The sequence below is a fragment of the Halichondria panicea genome, chromosome 9 (assembly GCF_963675165.1).
Source record: "Halichondria panicea chromosome 9, odHalPani1.1, whole genome shotgun sequence".
In the NCBI taxonomy this organism is placed as follows: domain Eukaryota; kingdom Metazoa; phylum Porifera; class Demospongiae; order Suberitida; family Halichondriidae; genus Halichondria; species Halichondria panicea.
Genome location: NC_087385.1, coordinates 3,992,120 through 4,014,211, shown reverse-complemented (window position 1 = coordinate 4,014,211; position 22,092 = coordinate 3,992,120). Strand labels below are relative to the sequence as shown.

The 22,092-nt window shown below is 40.9% G+C and overlaps 4 protein-coding genes and 1 long non-coding RNA gene across 6 annotated transcripts in view; 3 read left to right on the top strand and 2 right to left on the bottom strand.

Annotated features, from left to right (window-relative positions):
• The window catches only part of LOC135342019 (dihydropyridine-sensitive L-type skeletal muscle calcium channel subunit alpha-1-like), a 12,868-nt gene extending 5,036 nt beyond the window's left edge, over window positions 1–7,832 (top strand). The window contains exons 15-34 of the mRNA XM_064538705.1: window positions 1–60; window positions 164–269; window positions 324–355; window positions 442–519; window positions 698–847; window positions 895–971; window positions 1,057–1,234; window positions 1,309–1,388; window positions 1,524–1,731; window positions 1,901–2,206; window positions 2,787–2,921; window positions 3,204–3,324; window positions 3,794–3,861; window positions 5,580–5,635; window positions 5,734–5,812; window positions 5,865–5,918; window positions 6,052–6,128; window positions 6,253–6,332; window positions 6,624–7,096; window positions 7,209–7,832. Of these exons, the coding sequence (XP_064394775.1) occupies window positions 1–60; window positions 164–269; window positions 324–355; window positions 442–519; window positions 698–847; window positions 895–971; window positions 1,057–1,234; window positions 1,309–1,388; window positions 1,524–1,731; window positions 1,901–2,206; window positions 2,787–2,921; window positions 3,204–3,324; window positions 3,794–3,861; window positions 5,580–5,635; window positions 5,734–5,812; window positions 5,865–5,918; window positions 6,052–6,128; window positions 6,253–6,332; window positions 6,624–7,096; window positions 7,209–7,397 (2,607 nt within the window). The 3' untranslated portion in view covers window positions 7,398–7,832. The remainder of the gene's footprint in view (window positions 61–163; window positions 270–323; window positions 356–441; window positions 520–697; window positions 848–894; window positions 972–1,056; window positions 1,235–1,308; window positions 1,389–1,523; window positions 1,732–1,900; window positions 2,207–2,786; window positions 2,922–3,203; window positions 3,325–3,793; window positions 3,862–5,579; window positions 5,636–5,733; window positions 5,813–5,864; window positions 5,919–6,051; window positions 6,129–6,252; window positions 6,333–6,623; window positions 7,097–7,208) is intronic.
• LOC135342031 (uncharacterized) overlaps window positions 1–22,092 on the bottom strand; it is a 90,738-nt gene that overhangs the window by 44,007 nt on the left and 24,639 nt on the right. The window lies entirely within an intron of this gene.
• LOC135342067 (uncharacterized) lies at window positions 5,081–8,987 on the bottom strand. The gene is made up of 2 exons (XR_010396740.1): window positions 8,765–8,987; window positions 5,081–5,198 (listed from the first exon to the last, which is right to left on the bottom strand). It is a non-coding gene; the product is annotated as an uncharacterized LOC135342067 (long non-coding RNA).
• Window positions 11,765–13,372, top strand: LOC135342062 (uncharacterized). 2 transcript variants are annotated; one of them, XM_064538750.1, is made up of 7 exons: window positions 11,765–11,968; window positions 12,036–12,098; window positions 12,152–12,223; window positions 12,316–12,369; window positions 12,591–12,680; window positions 12,741–12,830; window positions 12,891–13,372. In XM_064538750.1, the coding sequence occupies exons 1-7, from the start codon at window positions 11,911–11,913 to the stop codon at window positions 12,971–12,973; spliced, it is 510 nt and encodes a 169-aa protein (XP_064394820.1). In that variant the 5' UTR covers window positions 11,765–11,910; the 3' UTR covers window positions 12,974–13,372. The 2 variants fall into 2 exon arrangements, with proteins under 2 accessions (XP_064394820.1, XP_064394821.1); XM_064538751.1 differs by lacking the exon at window positions 12,591–12,680.
• LOC135342016 (uncharacterized) overlaps window positions 14,573–22,092 on the top strand; it is a 106,480-nt gene continuing 98,960 nt past the window's right edge. The window contains exons 1-6 of the mRNA XM_064538701.1: window positions 14,573–15,077; window positions 15,128–17,228; window positions 17,309–17,407; window positions 17,953–18,054; window positions 18,178–18,276; window positions 18,335–18,433. Coding sequence (XP_064394771.1) covers window positions 15,879–17,228; window positions 17,309–17,407; window positions 17,953–18,054; window positions 18,178–18,276; window positions 18,335–18,433 — 1,749 coding nt within the window. The 5' untranslated portion in view covers window positions 14,573–15,077; window positions 15,128–15,878. The remainder of the gene's footprint in view (window positions 15,078–15,127; window positions 17,229–17,308; window positions 17,408–17,952; window positions 18,055–18,177; window positions 18,277–18,334; window positions 18,434–22,092) is intronic.

Genomic DNA, 22,092 nt, shown 5'->3' with positions numbered 1-22,092 from the left:
CATTCTTCTTCATCAGCTTGCATGGTCTTCCTGATCAGGATAGCTCGAAAAATAACGGCTGTAAGCATTAAATACTTTTGCTTATGCATACATTGCCTCTCATTACCGTAATGTAATTAATGCATTTAGTATACGCCTGTCTCATACAAACACACATGCACAGTGGGCAGGCTTCGACAAGATTGTTCTCTTCTTGATCGTCTTTCACACTATTCTCTTTGCTGTCAAGTGGGAAGGGATGTCCCTTGCCACAGAACTTGTCGTTCAAGGTACTTGCAATAATATATGTTTTTGAATATTTTTTAACTGGTCCTGCTGTATAGGTTTGAGAACATCAGCTGTCACTGTTTTCTTGGTAAGGTTGAAAAAACCAAGAGGATAGTTAGCATATTGATTTCTTCTCCGTACACAATAAATACCTTACACTGATTTTCACTGCAGCTGGAAATATGTGTTCGGTTAGTTGGCAAAGGTAGACATTTCTTTAAAAATGCAATCAATTCACTGGATTTCACCATGGTAAGCTCTAGAGCACACTGATGCAGTATTTGTTACAACAAAACGTAGTATGGAGAACATGCAGCACTCACATGAAGTACAAGTACTTCATGTGAGTGAATTACAAAAATTTGTACCACACTCTGTCACAATACGATTACTGATCAGTGTGGTAGTAGTTCACAGACTTTTCACTCAGGTGATCGCTGCGTTTGTTACTAATGTCTTGTGGTATGCCATACTGAGCCCGGAACTGGCGAAAATGGTGGAATCGTTTCTATGGCGAGGGAGTTTTGTGGTCATCTCTTCTCTGACCATCTTCATTAGGCTCTTCTTCAACTCTAAACAGGTATTTTGATTTCTGTGTCTCTTTATTTGGTTATACTGGGGTCTCAGAGTCGCCTAGTAATGAATGTTTTCTTCCGTCTACTTCCTGTGATGCTGGACCTCATGATCCTCTTTGGAATTGTGCTGTAAGTAGCACTATTAGTATAAGCTGCATTTTAGTCAAATACCGTAACAATTATAGACCCCATTTTTACGATTGTTACACGCTAGGTACTTTTATGGTGTCCTCGGAATGGAGAGTTTTCACTCATTCACCATCACCAGGGATACCCCAGATGCTAACCATTTACAGTATGGGTGTGGTCTCGGGTTTGAGAACTTAAAGTGCTCCCTGTTCATGGTCTTCCAGATTCTCACCACCAGCAACTGGCACGAGATCATGAACACTGTAAGTATATACATACGACACAGATATTTTAGCATTGGTAGTACTATTATAAGTGATTAGATTGTTGAACGCAGGTGATTGTCAGCTTGGATTCGTTCGCTCCAGTCATTTACTTCATCCCCTGCTTCATTGTCATCAATTTTATCATTATGAAGTAAGCCCCCCTGCATGCATGTGTGCTTACAATTTTACTTTTTCCTTGGCCACGTTTGGTCACTCACCTCATGCATGCACCATGCATACACAGTGTATATATTTGCATATTGAACTGCGTACTATATCCCCACAGTTTGCTGGTTGCCATTGGCATTGAAGCATTTAACAAATTCTCTCAAGAACAGAAGGACGAGGAGAAAGAGGCAGAGTCCCAGTTTCCAAGCTCCATCACATACTCTGAAAACACCAACAGAACTGTCAAGGAAGATATCAGTCATTATGGACAAAAGTTGTTAATTGGTCTGGGATACTTTGCTAAAGCTGCCTTCAGCTCTGCCAGGGTGCGTAAGACAAAGTATACTGGTTGGTTGTTTTGGGCAAGTCTCCCCCACCTGGATGGCCTTTACACACACTATAGTGTACATTATATAGAGAGTTGTTAGGGCGTTAAGTTGCATGTATAAATTGTTGTAATCATCATGTTTCTAAAAAGGATTCTCAATACTGCAGATGACTGAAGAAGAGCACAATGGAAACTCAGTTATACATATTGATATACAAAGCAACGATCACGCTACCCAGAGTCGGCACCCAAGTGATCACATGACATCTGAGAGCAGTGGCTACTTGTCACCAAGTCCATCCATTCACCGCTCTCGATTGTCTTCAACAGATATCCAAACTGAGGACTCTCACAGTGTCATTATAGTTAATCAGTCACATGAACTACAAGACATTGAAGACAATGTGTTTCTCAGCCCCCCACCGAATCAGCTAAAACCCCGTACAAATGTTGCTATGAGACGACAGGTGAAGGTGAGTACATTCATACATGCATGGTGAAGCGTAGCCTCGAGACCATGCCGAGTATTTTAATTAGCCTCGAATACTCGGCCTGGTCTCGAGGCTAGGTGAAGCACAGATACCAGAAAATATACCATGTTTCATTAACTCGTGATTAGCAATCGAAACCTGAACTTTCGATGCGAATGCATAGATTGCAAACTAAAACTCACATAGGGGAAAGCATGAACGTGCAATTCGTAGTACCGTATTACTAGAATATTTTGCTGGTGAAAAACCTTGCGAATGAGCCAAATCAGCAGATCTAACTATTGCGTTCTGGCAAGGATCGTATGTATTTTACCAATTAGGTTTATTGTTGCGAATTGATCAACCCTCGCAAAGTTCACGTATGGTTGATGCTCGTAAACCATTCTAGAACCACTCTAGTAATAATTATGGTAGTTAGAAACGCATGCATTCGAAAACTATGCAATAATTTATACAGTTCACAAAAATCTGACGCCTTAAAAGCTTAATTGATTTCATTCTGGACTGTCATGGTGTTTTTAGTTGCAGCTTCATATAGTTTGACCTTCAAATTGGTTTTCAGATGCAACAACAACTGAAAAAGAGGCAGGAGCAGTTACGAATGAAGAGTGCAGCCAGGACAGTGGAGACTGCCGTAGCATTGCAGTTACCAGCCACTGCCGATGGAGGGTCTGCTGAGGCTACTGCTACAGTGGGGGTAAATAAATTCACTTAAAACTGTAGTAGGCGTTCTGTCCAGCCTACGTCATAACCGCATGCTGTTGTATATATCGTATAGCGGGTATATTTCGAGGGTATAAACTTTCGCGGAATGACCGATAGAAAGTTTTCGCGGATTTAATTTTCGCGGAATAGTAGCCTTTCTGCCAACAAACATGCAGCAGCTATTAAAAATTAATGCTATAGCTAGACCATGCATTGTATTGCTTGACAAAAAAGTTTCACCGAGGCATTTCATTATATCAACATACACGCGTAGCAAAAATGCGAAGTGACTATTGACAATGAGGGGTGTCATCATAGGCGAAAGCAGAGCACAGAATCTATTCATGATCTCATTGGCAATACTTCTCGTCGCCCCTCAATAAAGTGGGGATCAGGTAACTTGTATAATAATTATTACCGTATATCTTCTAATTTATCGGACACTTCTAATTACCCCGGACACTCTTTTGGGCAATTTTCGTTGTTCTAATACAACGGACACTCCAGTGCTTTAATATTACATTTGTTCTAAATATCCGGACAATACCCTTGAAAAGTTGAGTTTCATTCCATAGACGGCAAGTAAGACTTAGAGTGCTGCAGTTAGATAGCTTTGAGTAGCTAGTTTTAGATAGCTAGTGCAACTATTCAGTCGCACACTGTTCTATTAAACTTAGCTAGCTCGCATGCAGCTGCTTGCTTGTTCTAATTATTCCGGACACTTTGCATGCTCTATAAAAATCTGTTCCAATTATACCCGGACAATTTCCAAAATAATTATTTTTTGCTGTCCGATAAATTAGAAGATATACGGTATACGTATAATATACATTATAAATTATTGTGTACTGCATGTGCTCTCAGCTGCCCAGGCTATTTCGTTCATTGGTCATGTCGCCAGTGAAGCTGAGCAGATCGAGAGTGCCGATCAGGTATTACCCTTGTACATATATCTTCCTCTAAAACATATTGGTGTATCCGACTAGAAAAACATTTGCAATGTGAAAAATTGCTAGGATTGGCCAGGGGAACCACAAAAAAGCGTGGGAACAAGAAATCAGACGAGAGCATAACTCCAATCCGTTACAACGTCAATCACATGTATACTGGTAGTTTTCCCATGTTTTCCCAGCCAATATGCCACGCAATTTTTACTGGTGGAGTGATGACCAATCCCTATATATACATCCATTTTAGAATGTGGGGCACATAATCATGATGATTTGTGATGAATTGATGTTCCTAATGCATGCAGTGTTGAGCACAGGTACACACAGTCCATCCATGCGTAGTAACATGCACGGACCGTACTGGTGACTGCATGGAATGATGTGGTGGATGGAAGCTGATAGGTGGATCTGGAACACAGTCTATTATTTAATATACTATGTATTGTACATGTTCATGACGTTGTAACGGATTGGAGTTATGCTCTCGTCTGATTTCTTGTTCCCACGCTTTTTTGTGGTTCCCCTGGCCAATCCTAGCAATTTTTCACATTGCAAATGTTTTTCTAGTCGGATTCCCTTTCTTTTTCAGTACAGTTTACGTATCATGACATGCATAAGTGGAACGTCAAGAGGCAGTACAAGAAGAGAAGACAGGACTAATCAGATATCTTCTAGAATATCTCTGGACTAATAATTATAGTATAATGAGTAATAATTTATTGCTTGATAATTATGTTGAATTTGCGAATCAGTATTAAATGACAGCCATTTTAAGAGCATGATATCTAGCCAGTGCATATAGCATGCCTGTCAGAGAAAGGGAGCTAGAGCTGAACAGTGTAAAGAAAAGGAACACCTCAGGCTCTGGAAAAGCACTGCTGCACTGATTTTAGGCGCACGGTTTATTAGCCACGCCTATCTATTATTATTGGCCACAACGCAATTGCTGAGTCATTAAAGATGGCGGAATTGTCTAGGTAAGAGAAATAGAGACTGAGAGGTCATCTGCCTCGTGGAAGCAATCGCAAATCTGAAGAAGCGCTTTGTAATCCAGGTTGTAGTCGTTTGGAAACCCTGTGCAGAATGTTCTGGAGATGGCTGTACTTAGAGTAAATGCTGGGCAAGAAACTTACTTACTTACTTACTTACTCACTTACTTAGTCAGTCAGACAAAGAGCAGTGAAACGTCGAAATAGTGCAATTTTTAAAATGAAAATATTCATTCATTAAAATGTTTATGGATTATGAAATGAGAGATACAAAGAGAGAAAAGGCTAAATAAACTATCTGTTCAGCCAGTTTCTTGATGTGGCCTTTCCCTGCAGAGATAAAACAGTTTGAACATGAGTCAAAATAATTGAAATATTGCTAAACACGGGCAAACCCACTGCCAATCCTATATGTAATAATAAAAAACCTACTGGTTTTACTAATAGAAGGCGAGGCGCTTACATTTCGTGGAATTGCTAATCCACGAAAACAGCAAACATTTTGCGCTATACAGTATTGCTCACCACAACCCTTGTACACTCTATATTACTATACAAGTAACAAACGTTTCGCGAACTTTGAAAGTGGTTATGACAAAACCTAATTATATCGCAAAATCTTTGCGTCATCTGAGATGTGAGATCTGCAAAGACTTTAAAACAAAAAACACTATATCACAATCCTCATTGCTTGACTGGGCTTTTCCATAGTTTGATGCTGATATCCAAAAGTTTGAAGAGAGAAGGCCAGACCAGCTCAATAATGGGTGAGCCCATATACAATCGCTTGCTATTCTTTGCTTGGTTATTTGTTGTTTGGTTTGGTTGTCAGTGTGTGCATTGTCGCATGTTCCAACAATCTCAGGCCTAAGTTCAGACGTGGTTATAACAATGGCAACTGGAGAAGTGAAGTGCAAAATCTTACTATCATCAACAAAGAAGAGGTACATAGCATGCATAGTTAGATTTTTTTCATTTTTTGAAATCCGTTTGTAGATTCACGAGTTGAGGAGACAACTGGCAGCCAAGCCATCCATCCAGCATAAAAGAGTTCGTACAATAAATATATAGTTATATAGTATAGAAAATAATTATTTAGCTGATTGATATACGACATCTTCCATGCAATGCCATGTATTAAAATATTGTTTACATTAACCACTATAATTATATCTGTCAACAGCATTCAGTTGATTCCACTGATTCTGGAGACATTGGTTTCTTACACAATCGAAGGTTATCGCTAGAGAGACAAAAACGGTACATGCATGCAATTAATGGTATTCTATAGTTGTCATAACCATCCTTTGTTGCACGTGGGTTATTTACACGAGACTGAATGACTGCATGCATGTGATTATATGTGGTCTTTGCATGCATGCAGTACTAATTCGATCACTAAAGATTGGTCTCACGACTCAACTCTCACTCTCAACCAGCTGGAATTGCAGGATACAATGCAAGGTACAAGTCATGTATAATTACAGTGGAACCTCTGATAACAACCACCTCTGAATAAAGGCTAGTTGCTATATAACGGCTAGGCACCCAGGTCCCAAATGAACAGTATGTATAAAAAACAACCTCTCAACAAAGGCCACCTCTGTATAAAGGCCAAAACATTGTTCCCCAAAGGGGTCCGTTATAGAGGGGTTCCACTGTATAGCTATTATACACACGGGCGGTTTACACAATGATAATAAATGTGTTGGCATTCCACACAGCTCAAGCAGATAATACATTCCCCACGCACAGATCAATCTAAGTTCCCACATTTCTCGTCACCCATCGATAACTTTATATCTCGTCAGTCTAAGCCTAACTCAGATCCTGTTCAATGCTACCTCACCCGCCGACGATTATCCTCCATCTCAAACAAACTGAAGCAATCATTTGAGCGTCGCTATTCAAGTCCTAGGAACTCAATTGAAATGGACTTAGCTACCTCACAAGCTGACTTGTCTTTGGCTGAGAATAAAAAGAAATCCAGCTTTTCAAATGCCTCGACAAAGATAGACCAAAAAACGCAGTCTGCTACCTTGGTGTCGAGTGTGCTGAATGAAAATGACATCAAAGTTGACCGTCTAGTTCAAATTCGCAGTTCTGAAAAGGACTACCCTGGAGAATATAGTGAAATTGAGAGTTTGGACCAAATCAGTGATGTCAGTGGTTCACTTCACAAAGATGGTGAACTACGAAACTCTAGAGGGTTCTTTAAAACATCTCTGGTAAGTATTTTTTAGGGGGAGGAGGGATTAGCTCATATAAGATCCCTATGCAAATGTGTATGGCGCTATCTCTAAGTTAGCCTCACTACACACGCATGTTATAATACTGCAGATTTCAGTGGAGGAAGTAGCTGAGCCTACCGAATTCCCAGTCTCTGACGTCATACTGCTAGAAAGTCACAAGGCAAAGAAGCCTGGTCCAGGTTCAAGGGCCAGCAAAGAAATGCCTGATTGGGTGAATAAGTTGGCCGAAAAGTACGATATGACTGTTCACAGTGATAGATCTAGTCCTCCCATCTAATGATCTAAAGTAGCTAGGCTAATACACAATCATGTATATCAATCATCAAGATATTATCGAAAATAAATGGAAAAGGGTCACACAATTCTTAGCTCTAAGCATCTCTGTTGGGTGTGTCACCATGCATCTGTGGTCAGCCTATAGGGAGTTCCCATAATGATCAAACATGGGAAATTTACTGACTGTCCACGGTGTCTGGAAGTTGTGCTCCCAAACAATCATCTATCAGGGACACCATACCACTCCTGACTCCTGAGTACCGTATACGTTCTAATTATAGAACCAGTAAAAAATAATTATTTTTCTAGAAACAATGTACCAAAAAAATGTATAATTTATGGGCGTTATAAAAGAGGGCGTCATCACACCGAGGCTGGTTCTATAATTAGAACGCTTACGGTACTTATGCACCCAAAGACCAGGACAGGCGCGGTGCAGCTCAAGCAATTAGCCTTTGATTGAGCAATAATTATCCGCCCTCGCCCCGCCCACGTCGTATGTTTTTTGCTGAGAGTAATCAAAAGCTAAGTACTTGAGCTGCACCGCGCCTGCCTGACCTCCTCTGTTATGCACCTATCAATGTCAGTCCCCACTAGCTACCCCCCCCCCCTGCGGGGCATAGTGGGGTTTTGATTCAGCAAGTAACCCCGAGGTGCGGGATAGGGTGGGGAATTTGACTTCCTCAATAATATCCGGAAAAGTATAGCACGTGCACGCGTGTAGTCAAATCCTGGGGTTGTTAAGCGGGGGTATGGGAGGAGAAGTGGGGATTTGATTTCAACCAGGTCCCCTGGGGTGGGGCAGTTGATATTGATGTAAATCAACCCCGACATAGCCCGCATGAGGGGTAGTGGGGACTGAAATTAATAGGTGCATTAGCAGAAAGTGCTATGAGAATGTAATTGCTACTGTGAAAGAGCAACCTGGCGCCATCTGTGATGCCCTATTTGCAAAGGAGTATGTACATACCCTCTTCTGTTCGTGATTTCACCTGAAACATGTCAATATTAGATAAGTAAAGGCTCAAAAACTTGTGGACACTATTATTGAAACTGATCCCAATGTTTTCCATGGCTTTGTTGACATTCTAAAGGGCCCCTCTACTGACGATATTGTCAGACTACTACAGGAAGCCTACGACACGCCATCTGTTATCCCTTCATAGTAAAGGCCCTTGTTCTTTTGCCATTCAACCATGATCAAGCAAGCAAGCAAACGATTAATATCTACATGTGGTATTTAATTAATATTTCGCGGCAGTTGGCGCAAGAGGTGAACATTATAGCCTGGCTAGCCTCAAACTTGGCAATCAAATCTAATTATGAAAGCTATAGTAGAACACTGTCCTGGCTAAGGAGTCGAATTACCTTCTCTCTCCTACGCTCCGCCATTCAATGTATCAGAGGATCCCGCTCCAGTCGTGGACAGCCAGCCAGGTCCCAGAATCACCCTTCAGTGGACTTGGCCAACTCGGAGCTAAACTTTAATGAATGAATATTCGGTTTTACATGACTTTAGTTTTTTCATATTAAGTTAACTCATTTATCATTTGTCATCACTTGTCCTCTAACTCACTTTCATTTTCAATAAAATTACTATTATAGAGCCAATCCCGTTTGAACTACTTCTGCGCATGCGTATGAACTTCACCTAGAAAGCCACGTGTCTAGTAGAGTCAGCGATCAATAATCGGAGCTATCAATTATCGGCAACTTTTTCTCGTGCAACACTGGTGCTATACGGAGGTGGACCTGGGTCTAAGCAGCAAGGATCTCAAAGAAGGCCGCTCAGATTCCTTTACCTCGAAAATAGCATACGCTAGATTGCAAAAACTGGTAATATCAATAGTCACACGATAACGATCTATCTTCGATTAGCTGCTGCTATAACTTGGCACTCAGTCAGAAGCAAAGAATATTCCCTTGCACAAAGATAGAGTAGATACTAAGCTAGCCCTGCACAAAAACTGTTCTCCTAGTTTTCAACTTGCTTGCTATTAGAAGCTTTTAAGGTCAACCAGAGTCGTATCATTTTTCGTTGCGCATGCGTAGTAGATTGGTCTAGCCTGGTGGCATAAAGAAATCCATTCTATGTCCAGTTCCTAGCAGAATCTCTGGTATTTGACACTAGATCTATCACTGAACAGCGTGGTAAGTGATAAGTTTCTCTAGAGTGTTTTTGGAAAACAGTGACCACAAGCAGAGTCCTAGCTAGTAGATCTATAGTGTCATTGTGACATTAAACATTAAGGCTTACCACCCATCCCCCCTAGGCCCTACTCTGAGTCTCTCATTATAAAATTGGAGGCCTAGCATGCAGTAGAGAAAATGGGTGTGAACTAAGTTTAATATTAATTTACAATTCCCCTAAGGTGCTCACATTGACTGGGAACTAAGTTAGGCCTGCGCCTATGTTAGTTGCAAACATGTTTCTGGTCAAAGACTTTTCAAAATAGCATGCGGGTGGCAGTCATTACCCATTATTCCATTAGCGGCCTCAATTCGAGGCTAAGCTGCTTGCTTCCTTCTGGGTGGAGTTTGTTAATGACATCATTAAATAATAGCTGACATCAGCAAATGGTCATTGATGGCGGGCCTAAATGAGTACGCGGGTGGCTGACCAGAAACATGTTTGCAACTAACACAGGCCTTTACAATCCCCCAAAGTCACATTGACGCTCCAAAACTAATTAGCTATTGTTCTTTTCCTTTAATGTAGACTGGATGGAAATCCTATCAACTGATGAACCCCTACGCCTAAGAATTCTTCGTGCATCTCACGATAGACATTTTCATACGCCTCCGAAAGTCACACCACAAGCAAGATATGGAAAATACAAACTTTGGACCGAAGAGAGTATGAGAAGCGCGCTTGGAGCTGTAGAGAAAGGTATTCCACTTGCTCAGGCAGCAGCAGAGTATAATGTGCCTAAATCTACACTCGGAGACAGAGTATACAATAGAGTGAAGCCAGGAACGAAGAGTGGGCCAGCAAAATATTTAAGTAATGTTGAGGAGAAAGAACTTCAAGCATTTTTGCTTCGTTGTGCAAAAATAGGATATCCAAAAACTAGGAAGCAAGTAATGTCTATTGTGCAACGACTATTAGATTACAAAGGCGTAGCACGCACTGTGACTGATGGATGGTGGACATCCTTTTCTAGGCGACATCCTGAATTGTCTCTGAAAAATCCTGCCCCTATGAGTAAGGCACGAGCCATAGCATCTAACTCGGAAAGTATGAATGCTTATTTCGATTTGCTGGAGGAGACACTGGATACTTATAATCTTAGAGACCGCCCAGAGTTATTATTTAATATGGATGAAACCGGAATGCCATTGAATCCAAAACCCCCAAAGGTGGTAGCTGGCAAATCAAAATATGTGACAGCAATGTCGTCTGGTGATAAGACTCAGATCACTGTTGTTGGTTGTGTAAGTGCGTCTGGAATTTGTATGCCACCGATGGTAGTTTGGGATCGCAAGACTCTCAATTTGGCTCTTACTGAAGGAGAGGTTAGAGGAACACGCTATGCTCTATCTGAACGTGGCTGGATGACTGCAGAAATCTTTGATGGCTGGTTCTGCAATCATTTTCTCCGATTTGCTCCAAGGGACAGACCACTTCTCTTGCTCCTTGACGAGCACTCTTCCCATTTTTGTCCAGAGACGTTGGCTATGGCTGCCAAGCATGAAGTTGTAATTTTCACTCTGCCGCCCAATACAACACATTTAACTCAGCCCCTTGATAAGGGATGTTTTTCTCCATTGAAGTCAGCTTGGCGAGAAGCATGCCATCAGTTTATTAGTCAAAATCCAGGCAAAAGTGTCACTCGCTATACTTTCTCAAGGGTTTTTGCTAATGCTTGGATGGAATCGATGACTATGCGAAATGTCCAATCTGGATTCGCCACTACTGGGATCTATCCACTTAGGCGAGATGCTATTTTAGCCAAGATACAGGATATGGAAGATATGGAAGACAATGAAGGCCCTCGTCTACAGTTCCTGCCAATGTTTAGCCCATTACCCAAAAGAGCTCCAAAATCAAGTATTCAATTTACAGCCGAAGTGAAGACAACGTTCCAGCGCCGATTTGAGAATTGTTACGATATAATCACAGACCATAGGTACAATGAATGGCTTCTCTCAAATCATCCCACTGATCAAGTGAACTCTCAGTCTACACACGCAAGCTCTCCGCTGACAACATCTCAAGAGGCTGGGAACATCACTTCCCCTCAAGAGGCTGGAAACACTGGTACTGTTCAATTGGACAAGGTGTGTATGCCTCCAAGTCAGTCGCAAGATAGTGCACTAAGCAAGTTCTTGACGTCAGAGGAGCCTCCACCTACCCAGCCTCTTCCCAGAGGCATCAGTCCTGGGTGTGTTGTCACACGTTCAGATAAGATTCAAGAATTGCTTGCAAAAAAAAGGGTAAAGGAGGAGGAAAAGTTCGGAGAAAAATTCGAGCAAAAGATGAGCGGGAGAGAAAGAAGAAAGAAAGAGCTGAAATGAAGAAGCGCAAAGGCCCTGCACGGAAGAAGAAAACAGCTGCAGGTGCACTATTAGGTATGTGTGTGCATGTGAGTTGATCGTGTATGCGCACTATGTATTATAAGGCTCCTTTCTGTTACAGAATCGCTTGCTGATCAGTCTGAGCCTTCTGGCAATGAGGAGTTGAATTGGGATGAACTTGCAGGTAACTGTAGACTCTTGTAAACGTTGTTTAAATTGCTAATTTCTTTCTTTTAGGCGACTGGAATCAGGGAGGATCGTACGGGTATTCTTCTTCAGAATCCGAAACAGGTTTAGCCAACAATACAAGTAAGTTTACACATTATTTGTAAGCTATAGTTGCATGCCTGAGGAGTTCGATCGACTGAGTACTACAAGAACCCTATGCATATTTTGTGTAGGAACTCAGTTGGATAAGGAGGACCTTACTGGATCTGAGAAGAAGGCTACAGGAGGTACAATATATGTTATTAGTTGATGTGTGCGTGCGTGGGTGTGCATCATTTCAAGTTCTGTATTAATTACACGTACATTCTGATTGTGGTGTGCATCATTTAAATATGAAGTATACATGCACGTATCACGTGACGTATGTATGATAAATTATGCTCCTTAATTTCTTAATATATTCACATAGAGAGTCTCACCATCATTGAATGCATTACCTATTTCATAGAGGGTCAGCAAGCTGATGCTGCCACAAAACTTCCCACAACTAGGAGCAAGGGTGCACGAAGTGGTACGCATACTTCAAGTGGTACTAAAGGTAATTTTTAATTCTATTTTGAGGGTGCTTCACTGAATGCATTAATTGCCTATTTTATAGAGGGTCAGCAAGCTGATGCTGCCACGAAACTTCCCACAACTAGGAGCAAGGGTGCACGAAGTGGTACGCATACTTCAAGTGGTACTAAAGGTAATTTTTAATTCTATTTTGAGGGTGCTTCACTGAATGCATTAATTGCCTATTTTATAGAGGGTCAGCAAGCTGATGCTGCCACGAAACTTCCCACAACTAGGAGCAAGGGTGCACGAAGTCAGGGGCGGATCCAGGGGTGATTTTGAGGGGCTGAAGCCCCCCCCTTTTGAAAAAACTACCTATGTATTGCTAGTCTGAGGTTACAACAATTTTGCCACCAACCTTGTTACTTATGCATCTGCATGTAGACTCACTGACTTAAGAGATGCTAGACAACAGCCAAGTCTAGCTACTAAGAGTATAAAGGATGTAGGCTAGCTAGCTGGACGTACATACTAGCTAGCTAGCTAGTAGCTAGAACTAATATAAAAGTGCATAGGTCAACTATTGCTGTTGCTGAGTCAGCTCCTTGTGCAATGTTTGTAGCCTCGATCATATCCCAGGCCTCTCTTCCTAGGCCTTGTGAAGGAGGCTATTGTGCATGCTGTTGAGCTGCAACATGGAGCAGATCTCAGACTTTTTCAGCTAGTTGCAAGGAACCAGCCTTACCTCCTCTCACTCTCAGTGCAGTCTGGGTAGGCATTGTGATTCTTTCATGTAGTACCAAGAGTGCATGAATGTAGATGTAACATCTACAGTATACATCCTTTTGTTGATTAGAACGAGTTTTTTGATTAACTTTTTCATATTCAGTATTCACTTATTAATATGACAGTTCAAAGGTAAAAGTGTGAGCAAATTGTAAAAAAGCAAAAAATTTCGCCTCCAGCCTCCGGCGAGGCGGGAGGGGGATGCTCCCCCTCCCACACCCACCCCCTGGGTGGCTCTGCCACCCTCGTACGGGGCTTCGCCCCTCTCTAGTAGCCCCCCCCTTTCATTTTTCCTGGATCCGCCCCTGGAAGTGGTGTACATAGATCAAGTGGTACTAAAGGTAATTTGTAATTCTTTTTTGAGGGTGCTTCACTGAATGCTTGCCTATTTTTATAGAGGGTCTGCAAGCTGATGCTGCCACGAAACTTCCCACAACTAGGAGCAAGGGTGCACAAAGTGGTGTACATACTTCAAGTGATACTAAAGGTAGTTTGTAAATTTTTTTTGAGAGTGCTTCACTGAATGCATTAATTGCCTATTTCATAGAGGGTCAGCAAGCTGATGCTGCCACGAAACTTCCCACAACTAGGAGCAAGGGTGCACAAAGTGGTGTACATACTTCAAGTGATACTAAAGGTAATTTGTAATTCTCTTTTGAGGGTGCTTCACTGAATGCATTGCCTATTTTATAGAGAGTCAGCAAGCTGGTGTTGCCACGAAACTTCCCACAACTAGGAGCAAGGGTGCACGAAGTGGTGTACATACTTCAATAGCCTCCTTCACAAGGCCTGGAATCGAGGCTAATACTTCAAGTGCTACTAAAGGTAATGATTCTAAAGAGTAAAGTATGTAACTATTACATTCCACCATGCAGCTTCTCCTTGCGAGCAAGCCAAGTGTTCCCATTTGAATGCCCAAAAGTGGATCAGCTGTGATACATGTTCCAAATGGTACCATTGTAAACTGCAAACTTTAAAACGTATTTTTGTAATGATAAAACTGTTGTCATGAATTGTTCATTTGCTGAATTGTTGACTTGCTGTTAATGGATGCTTCACCCCTGTTTACTGATTTCCATAAAAGTGGTTTACAAAAGACTTAGTGCGCATGCGCAACGAAAAATGATATGAACTCTGGTTGACCTTAAAAGCTTCTAATAGCAAGCAAGTTGAAAACTAGGAGAACAGTTTTTGTGCAGGGCTAGCTTAGTATCTACTCTATCTTTGTGCAAGGGAATATTCTTTGTTTCTGACTGAGTGCCAAGTTATAGCAGCTAATCGAAGATAGATCGTTATCGTGTGACTATTGATATTACCAGTTTTTGCAATCTAGCGTATGCTATTTTCGAGGTAAAGGAATCTGAGCGGCCTTCTTTGGGATCCTTGCTGCTTAGACCCACTGGTCCACCTCCGTATAGCACCAGTGTTTGTTGTAAGTCACTCTTGCACGAGAAAAAGTTGCCGATAATTGATAGCTCCGATTATTGATCGCTGACTCTAGAGTCTAGATTTATTTGCAGCATGCATCTAATAGTATGGAGTATTGGGTGTGTCTCACCATCCTATTTATGGGGTGCCGTTTGTGTCAAAATCCAAAAACAGTCGATGTTATGAAATGGAGTCGACGTTATGAAATGGAGTCGACGTCATAAAGGTCGACGTTATGAAATGAGTCGACGTTATGAATGAGTCGACGTCATAAAGGTCGACCTTATAACAGAGTCGACGTCATAAAGGTCGATGTTTTATAAAGGAGTTGATGTTTACCAAGAGTCGACGTCATAAATGTCGATGTTTTGCTGTTTGTGTCAAAAAGAGTCGATTATTATGGATTATGAAACGGAGTCGACGTTATAAAAAGAGTCGATGTTATGAAATGGAGTCGACGTTATGAAACGGAGTCGACGTTATAAAAAGAGTCGACGTTATAACAGAGTCGACGTCATAAAGGTCGATATTTACCAAGGTCGATGTTTTAAAAAGGAGTCGACACAGCCTAACAGTGGCTGCAGTTTAGCTAGTTTCTAGCTAGCTAGCTGTTTGTGTCAAGGGTTTGTAGTTATAAAAGTCATAAAGGTCGGTGTTTTTAAAAAGCAGTCAATGTTTATGATTGGTGATGTTTACCAGGTTAACGTTTCAATAAGGGTTGTAAGTTCACCGTGTTTGAAACAGTGACGTCACTTACATGTTAAAAAAACTGCAGCACCATCATGAGAGATATAATATAGGCCCCCCGTGACGTCTTCATTTACTTCCTTCGTGTAATTAGACAAACGGCGTGCCATAATAATACATTTCATAACGTCGACCTTTATGACGTCGACTCATTTCATAACATCGACTGTTTTTGGATTTTGACACAAACGGCACCCCATACCTATTGTGGTCAGCCTAGGGAGTTCCCAATACATATACATCGATATTACTATTCTAGTTCTATCTGTATCTAGACAGAATGGGAAATTTACTGTCTGGAAGTCGTGCTCCCAAACAATCATCTATCAGGGACACCACTCCTGAGTACTTAGCATTTCGAAAGTGCTATGAGAATGTAATTGCTACTGTGAAAGAGCAACCTGGCGCCATCTGTGATGCCCTCTATGCAAAGGGGTATGTAAACACTTTTGTTCGCGATTTCACCCGAAACATGTCAATACTGGATGAAGTGAAAGCTCAGAAACTTGTGGACACTATTATCGATCGGATTGAACGTGATCCCAATGTTTTCCATGGCTTTGTTGACATTATAAAGGGCCCCTCTACTGACGATATTGTCAGAATCCTACAAGAAGCCTACGACACTGAATGTGGTATAGTTGGGGCCGGGGATCCCGAGCCTGAACAATCACATCAAGCAAAATTTAGTGCTGAATGTGACTATAGAGAGCTTGAACAACTGACATCACATCAACTTACGTCAAAACTCACAGAAGGAACTGAAGACAATGATTCTTCTGGAGACGAGTCATTTCACTCTACTGCAGCTGAACTAAGGAGCTTTATCTGTCCTTTCTGCAATGAATGCACTCTCGAGCGCTTTTTTTCTGAAGAGGGCTGTCCACATAGAACGAGATCAATTGAAGGATACAGCAAGCTATTTCCGTACATGGATGTAAAGGGTCTTGAAAAGGATGATATTATTGATCTGCAACAAAGATTGATATCTGATACGAAAGAAATTCTCACAAAATTTGCTGATTTTTCGATTTATATTCGAGAGTCATTAAAAAGGCAAAATATCCTTCTAGAAGAAATCAAACACTCCATCTTAAGCCTCAGGGCTTTCAGAGAAATAGACAATGAAGTAAAAGTGCTTGACAGTTTAGAACATCAAGAGAAGTTACTTGGGGCAAGTTCAGTGTCTGAGATGTTCTTGATTCTTCAAAGTAATAACTACATCTCGTTCTACAATTACCATTTACTGGAACACCTCATTAAGCATCATGGGTGCTCTGATGACCATAGGCTACTGGAAGAATACCTAAGAGATTTGCATACCTTTTGTCAGCGAAATGTATTTGAAATACCACCATTAGTATTTTCTAGTGGATGCAATGTTCCCGAAAAAGGTAAGCTGTTTGCTCTCAAATGTGCAACAGGTGTTGAAACACTGGAAGGAGTGCAAGCACTCCAAAACGAAGTAGCAAAGGTGTTTGGTTTGCGGTTTTCAGCTCTGCGACTATGCTTGATTAAGAATGGCTGTGTCGAGCTTCACCTCATGGTTTCTGCTGCTGTTGCTAAAAGTATCTTGCCAGTGTCTCACGAGCATCACTTAGCTTTTAGTGAGATTGGGATCAAATTTCTCGTAAGTCCGGTTTGTATAATTAATGTATGCATGTAGTGATAAAGAAGCGTGTCAAACTAGATTTATTTTCAACAATATAGGAGCTATCAGATCAGCTAATTCTAGCGTGTTTGAAAGGGTCGATCTCAGAAGTGGCGTCTCTCATGGAACACGGAGCAAGTGTGGATTGTAGATCGAAGGTAAATAGGGTCAAGCGTACTGATAATAAATTATAGCTCATAATTATGTTTGCATAATTGTGGGAGATCAAACTGAGAATTTACATGCATTGGCCAGTTCTTGATTATCAAATGTATATATATAATTAAGCAGGATGTACCGTATTACTAGCCTCCTTTGCAGCCTCTCCTTTTTCTGTTCTAAGAAAAAATACAGGAGGAATTGGAGGAACAAAAAAAAAGAAGGGGGAGACAACGAAAAAGGAGAAGTCTCCTTTTTCTTTCACAGTTCTTTCTTTCTTTTGTTCCTCCAATTCTTACCGTATTTTATCTTATTGACCTGTGTGACAAAAGAACAAGAAAAAGGAGAGCCTGCGAAAGAGGTTTAAATACCGTATTACTACAATGTTTTTGGAGGAAAAATATTTGCAAATGAGAGACAATTTGCAATCTAACTTTACGATTGTGATGTCATACACTTGCAAAGTTTGCTAATAATAGATACTTGATGTTTGAATCAATATATACTAGGAGAAATAATAATATAAGGTGCATAATAGTTACAGGATGGGACATCCCCACTCCTAGCTGCCTGTGAAGGAGGTCACACTGAGACCGCAAAGTTGTTGATTGACAAGGGGGGAGCAGATGTGAACCAGCTTGTTAGGGTGAGTTTTCACCTAGCTAGTACTCCTAAACAAATCCACTGATTAACTATACTATTTGAAGGGACAAGAAGTCATTAGTTGCTAGGATACAATATAGTGTAAGGTACCAAATGTTTTGTACAGGATGGGACATCCCCACTCCCAGCTGCCTGTGAGGGAGGTCACACTGAAACTGCGCAGTTGTTGATTGACAGGGGAGTAGATGTGAACCAGCTTGTTAGGGTGAGTTTTCACCTAATTAGTTGCTAGGATACAATATAGTGCCAAATGTTTTGTACAGGATGGGACATCCCCACTCCTAGCTGCCTGTGAGGGAGGTCACACTGAGACTGCAAAGTTGTTGATTGACAGGGGAGCAGATGTGAACCAACTTGATAAGGTGGGTGTCACCTAACTGGTTCGTAAACAAATCACTGATCAACAGTATTGTGCTACAGTAGACCCTCACTAATCCGGACCCCTTTAGTTCAAAAGCTCGCAAATCCGGACAAAATGGCAAAAAGGAAAAGAGGAGGGGCACGTCAGTAGAATAGAGTAGTGCGCATGTGCACTTAACTTGCTTTGCTAAATCTAACATTCTCTCAGTACAATGGCTACCTGCAAAACTAAAAGAGCTTACAAGACTCACTCTATTAGAGAGAAAATGAGATAAAAAACTTAAAGATTAATCTACCCAGGAGCCCATAAAGAGAAGGAGCGGCTAACTACGGGGATCACGTTTCGTAAGTGGTTATGACCGCATTTCCATATATGCAGAGTTACTTAAGTGGTTGAATCTCTACACGTGTTATACGCCATGCAGGGCTGCGGTTTGCAAGCACTTAGTCGCTTCCATACAAGGAAGTTCGGTTTCACGGGTAATTACGAAACGTGATCCCCGAGTATACGTTGAAGTTAGCCGCTCCTTCTCTTTATGGGCTTCTGATCTAGCTATAGCAGTTTCCCTTTTTGGCCACAGTAATAATTATAATCTGTACACGTGCAAGTGACTTCATTTTTAATGACATCCGTTAACCCGGAAATTTCATGTACCCTGCTCTATTAGGTTTGTGAGAGTCTACTGTATTATTTTAAGAAGTTTAATATGTAAGGTACAGACTTAAGAGTGTAGGGCCGCTCTTTGTCTCCCATATATAAATAGTGTAGGGTACACTCTTTGTCCCCCATGTGTATTTTAACGGGAATAAAGAGTGTGCGGATAGATTTTATAGCAGTGAAAAGTACTAGCTATCAGTATTTATACTAGCCACAGCAGTTTATAATTATAGCTAAATGTGGTTGGTATCCTCGAGTAACATCCAATGCAACATGCAACTCACTTAGGTGTAGTAATTATAACCAGCACGCTTTACACGCTACATGTTCCATTAGCTCTTGGGAACATAACTTTACTGGAAATGTTTCTTTTTACTGGGTGTAGTCAGTCATTAGCAAGTACTACATGTAGCTCATGGACTAAGCATGTTATAAATCGCTGAAGGAGATGATGTCTTGAGAAAACACAACTTTCTTATTTTGAGGGAGTTACCCGGCACAAATGTTGCTTAATAGCCTTGTTCATAGGGCGTAACGCAGATAGTTTTCGAGGCTCCATTGCAGATTCAATGTAAAAGCATCACGTGCACCACTCCGTTTCCAATCCCTCTAACTCTTCAATCTATGGACAAATTCACAACTAATGTGTTTCCTTAAATGACGAACACTAGAGGTTGATAGGCCCAGCCCAACTTTAGAAGCTGAAGAGGAGTTTTAGCATGGTTTTAGCTACTTACAAGAGCTTGAACAGGCTTAATGGTGGTGCAATACACTTCTACATGTGCAATATTCCGCTCAAAGCACTCATTCTCTCAACACTGCATGATGCCTGTTCGATGCATTATTTATGACTGCTAAACTGAACACTGACAACCTCCTGATCCACAGCCTCGCTGAAAAAGAGCAAAGAAGTGATACAGAGCATCAGAAAACATGAAAGAGACTGATCAGGGTGTCATACAGGGGGGAAGGGGATATCCCCCCTAAAATTTACATTCAAGTACTAGTTGTATGACTGAGTGTCCATAACTGGCAATTTTACATACTAACAGGGTATTGAAATAACAGCTAGTTGATCGACCTTTTTTTTAGCAAACTTTTTTCTTATTTCCCCCCTCTACTTCAAAATCCTGTATGACACCCTATAAATTATTGTTTCTCTCACTATATTATACTGAAAAACTGCGAAAAAATCTTGCATTCCAAATAAGGATATTATATGCAATAACTTCCGGGTGTGCGATATGGAAAAATATCTGCACACTTGGTGATGAGTGGCTTCCTGTGCGATTTGAATGCTGACGTCAGCACTTATTAAAAAGCACGTCAGCGTTTTACATTCAAAGTGCTTTTTAATAAGTGCTGACGTCAGCGTTTTACATTCAAATTGCACAGGAAGCGACTCGTCACCAAGTGTGCAGATATTTTTCCATATCGCACACCCGGAAGTATTATTGCACGCTTGTTATTGCACACTAGGCAGTGATTCTTTGAAACGTTTTCAGCAGTGAGAGACAAGAAAATAATACTTATGATCATGCAATGCAATGTTTATCATGTTTTCTGATGCTCTTTGATGCTCTGTATAACTTCTTTGTTCTTTTACAGTGAGGCTGAGGATCGGGAGGTTGTGTCAGTGTTCAGTTTAGCTGTCATATTTAATGCATCTAACAGGCATTAGTGTTGGGAGAATGAGTGCTTTGAGTGGAATATTGCACATGTAGAAGTGACTGCACTACCATGTGGCTCTTGTAAGTCGTTTTGGCTTCAAAACGGTTGTCACACTTTCTTTTGCTATAGCGGTCCATGTTTCCTCTTCTGATACACTGGAGCATGATAGAAAGCAAGCACACACTGTTTATCCTTCAGAACTATCCATTTTCAAAATGGGTTGCTGGTTTTCAACGTTTTTCTTGTCTTTTTTCCTTGTCTGTTCTCTACAAAATCTTTTAGTAGCCTTCTGCAAGCTTTCGTGATGTTCTAGAGTCTTATTTCTTTGTTTTAGCCGTTTTCTTTCTCTTAAACTCGTCTTCAACTGGGAGAAACTCAATTTTGTTGCTACGCATTCTCCTGGTTGACAAAACAACCGCATGTCACGCATGCGCAGATTCAACCTGCATTTTGGTTGCTAAGCAATAAATACATTATCCCATGGAATAACGAGTCTGTGCCAGTAACTGCACGAGTGCCTGCATTTTTTACAAAAGCAATAAAGCAACAAAGTATTAGTGCTGACATCAGCCCAAGTTTTCAGTATTTGCAAGACAAGACAGGAAATATACATATCGCAAGTATTTTAATGGTATTTCTAAGGATGACATCACAAAAACATTGTATAATATTAATGAGATTCATAATGATGACACCCTAAAACTCCACCATTGAATGGTGATTTTTTTCAGGATTTCCACAAAAACATGAAATTCATAATTATAAATATTAATGAGATTCATAATGATGACACCAAAACTTGACCCACCATTGAAGGGTGATTTTTTTCAGGATTTCCAAAGCAGAGTTCATTAGAACTTGTTACTAGGAGATAAATTAGGAATGTACTGACTCAGTAAGTTTGGACTAGATTGAGATATTGTGAACAGCTTGGCAAAAATTCAAAGTTAGCTCATTCTGAATAGTCTCTGTGGTTGGTGGAACCATAGATTGAAGAGTTAGAGGGATAGGAAACGGGAATATGGTGCACGTGATGCAGTGGAGCCTTGAAAACTATCCGCGTTACGCACCCTATGAACGAGGCTATTATGCCGGGTAACTCCCTCAAAATAAAAAAGTTGTGTTTCCTCGAGACATCATCTCTTTCAGCAATTTATAACACGCCTAGTCCATGAGCCACGTGTATAGTATATACTTGCTAATGACTGACCACACCAAGAGACTTTCCAATAAAGTTACTGTATATACATGTTCCCACAAGGCTGTTTTAGAGCTATAAGCGTGCTGGTTATGACTACTACAATAGGTATAGACCTTGAAATATAAGTGAGT

Excerpts from the sequence above, each read along its gene's own strand:
- LOC135342062 (XM_064538750.1), top strand. The coding sequence starts at position 11,911 with ATGAAGAAGCGCAAAGGCCCTGCACGGAAGAAGAAAACAGCTGCAGGT. Across the intron at positions 12,370-12,590 it reads TGAGAAGAAGGCTACAGGAG|AGGGTCAGCAAGCTGATGCT; the intron begins GTACAATATATG and ends CCTATTTCATAG. Across the intron at positions 12,831-12,890 it reads TACTTCAAGTGGTACTAAAG|AGGGTCAGCAAGCTGATGCT; the intron begins GTAATTTTTAAT and ends CCTATTTTATAG.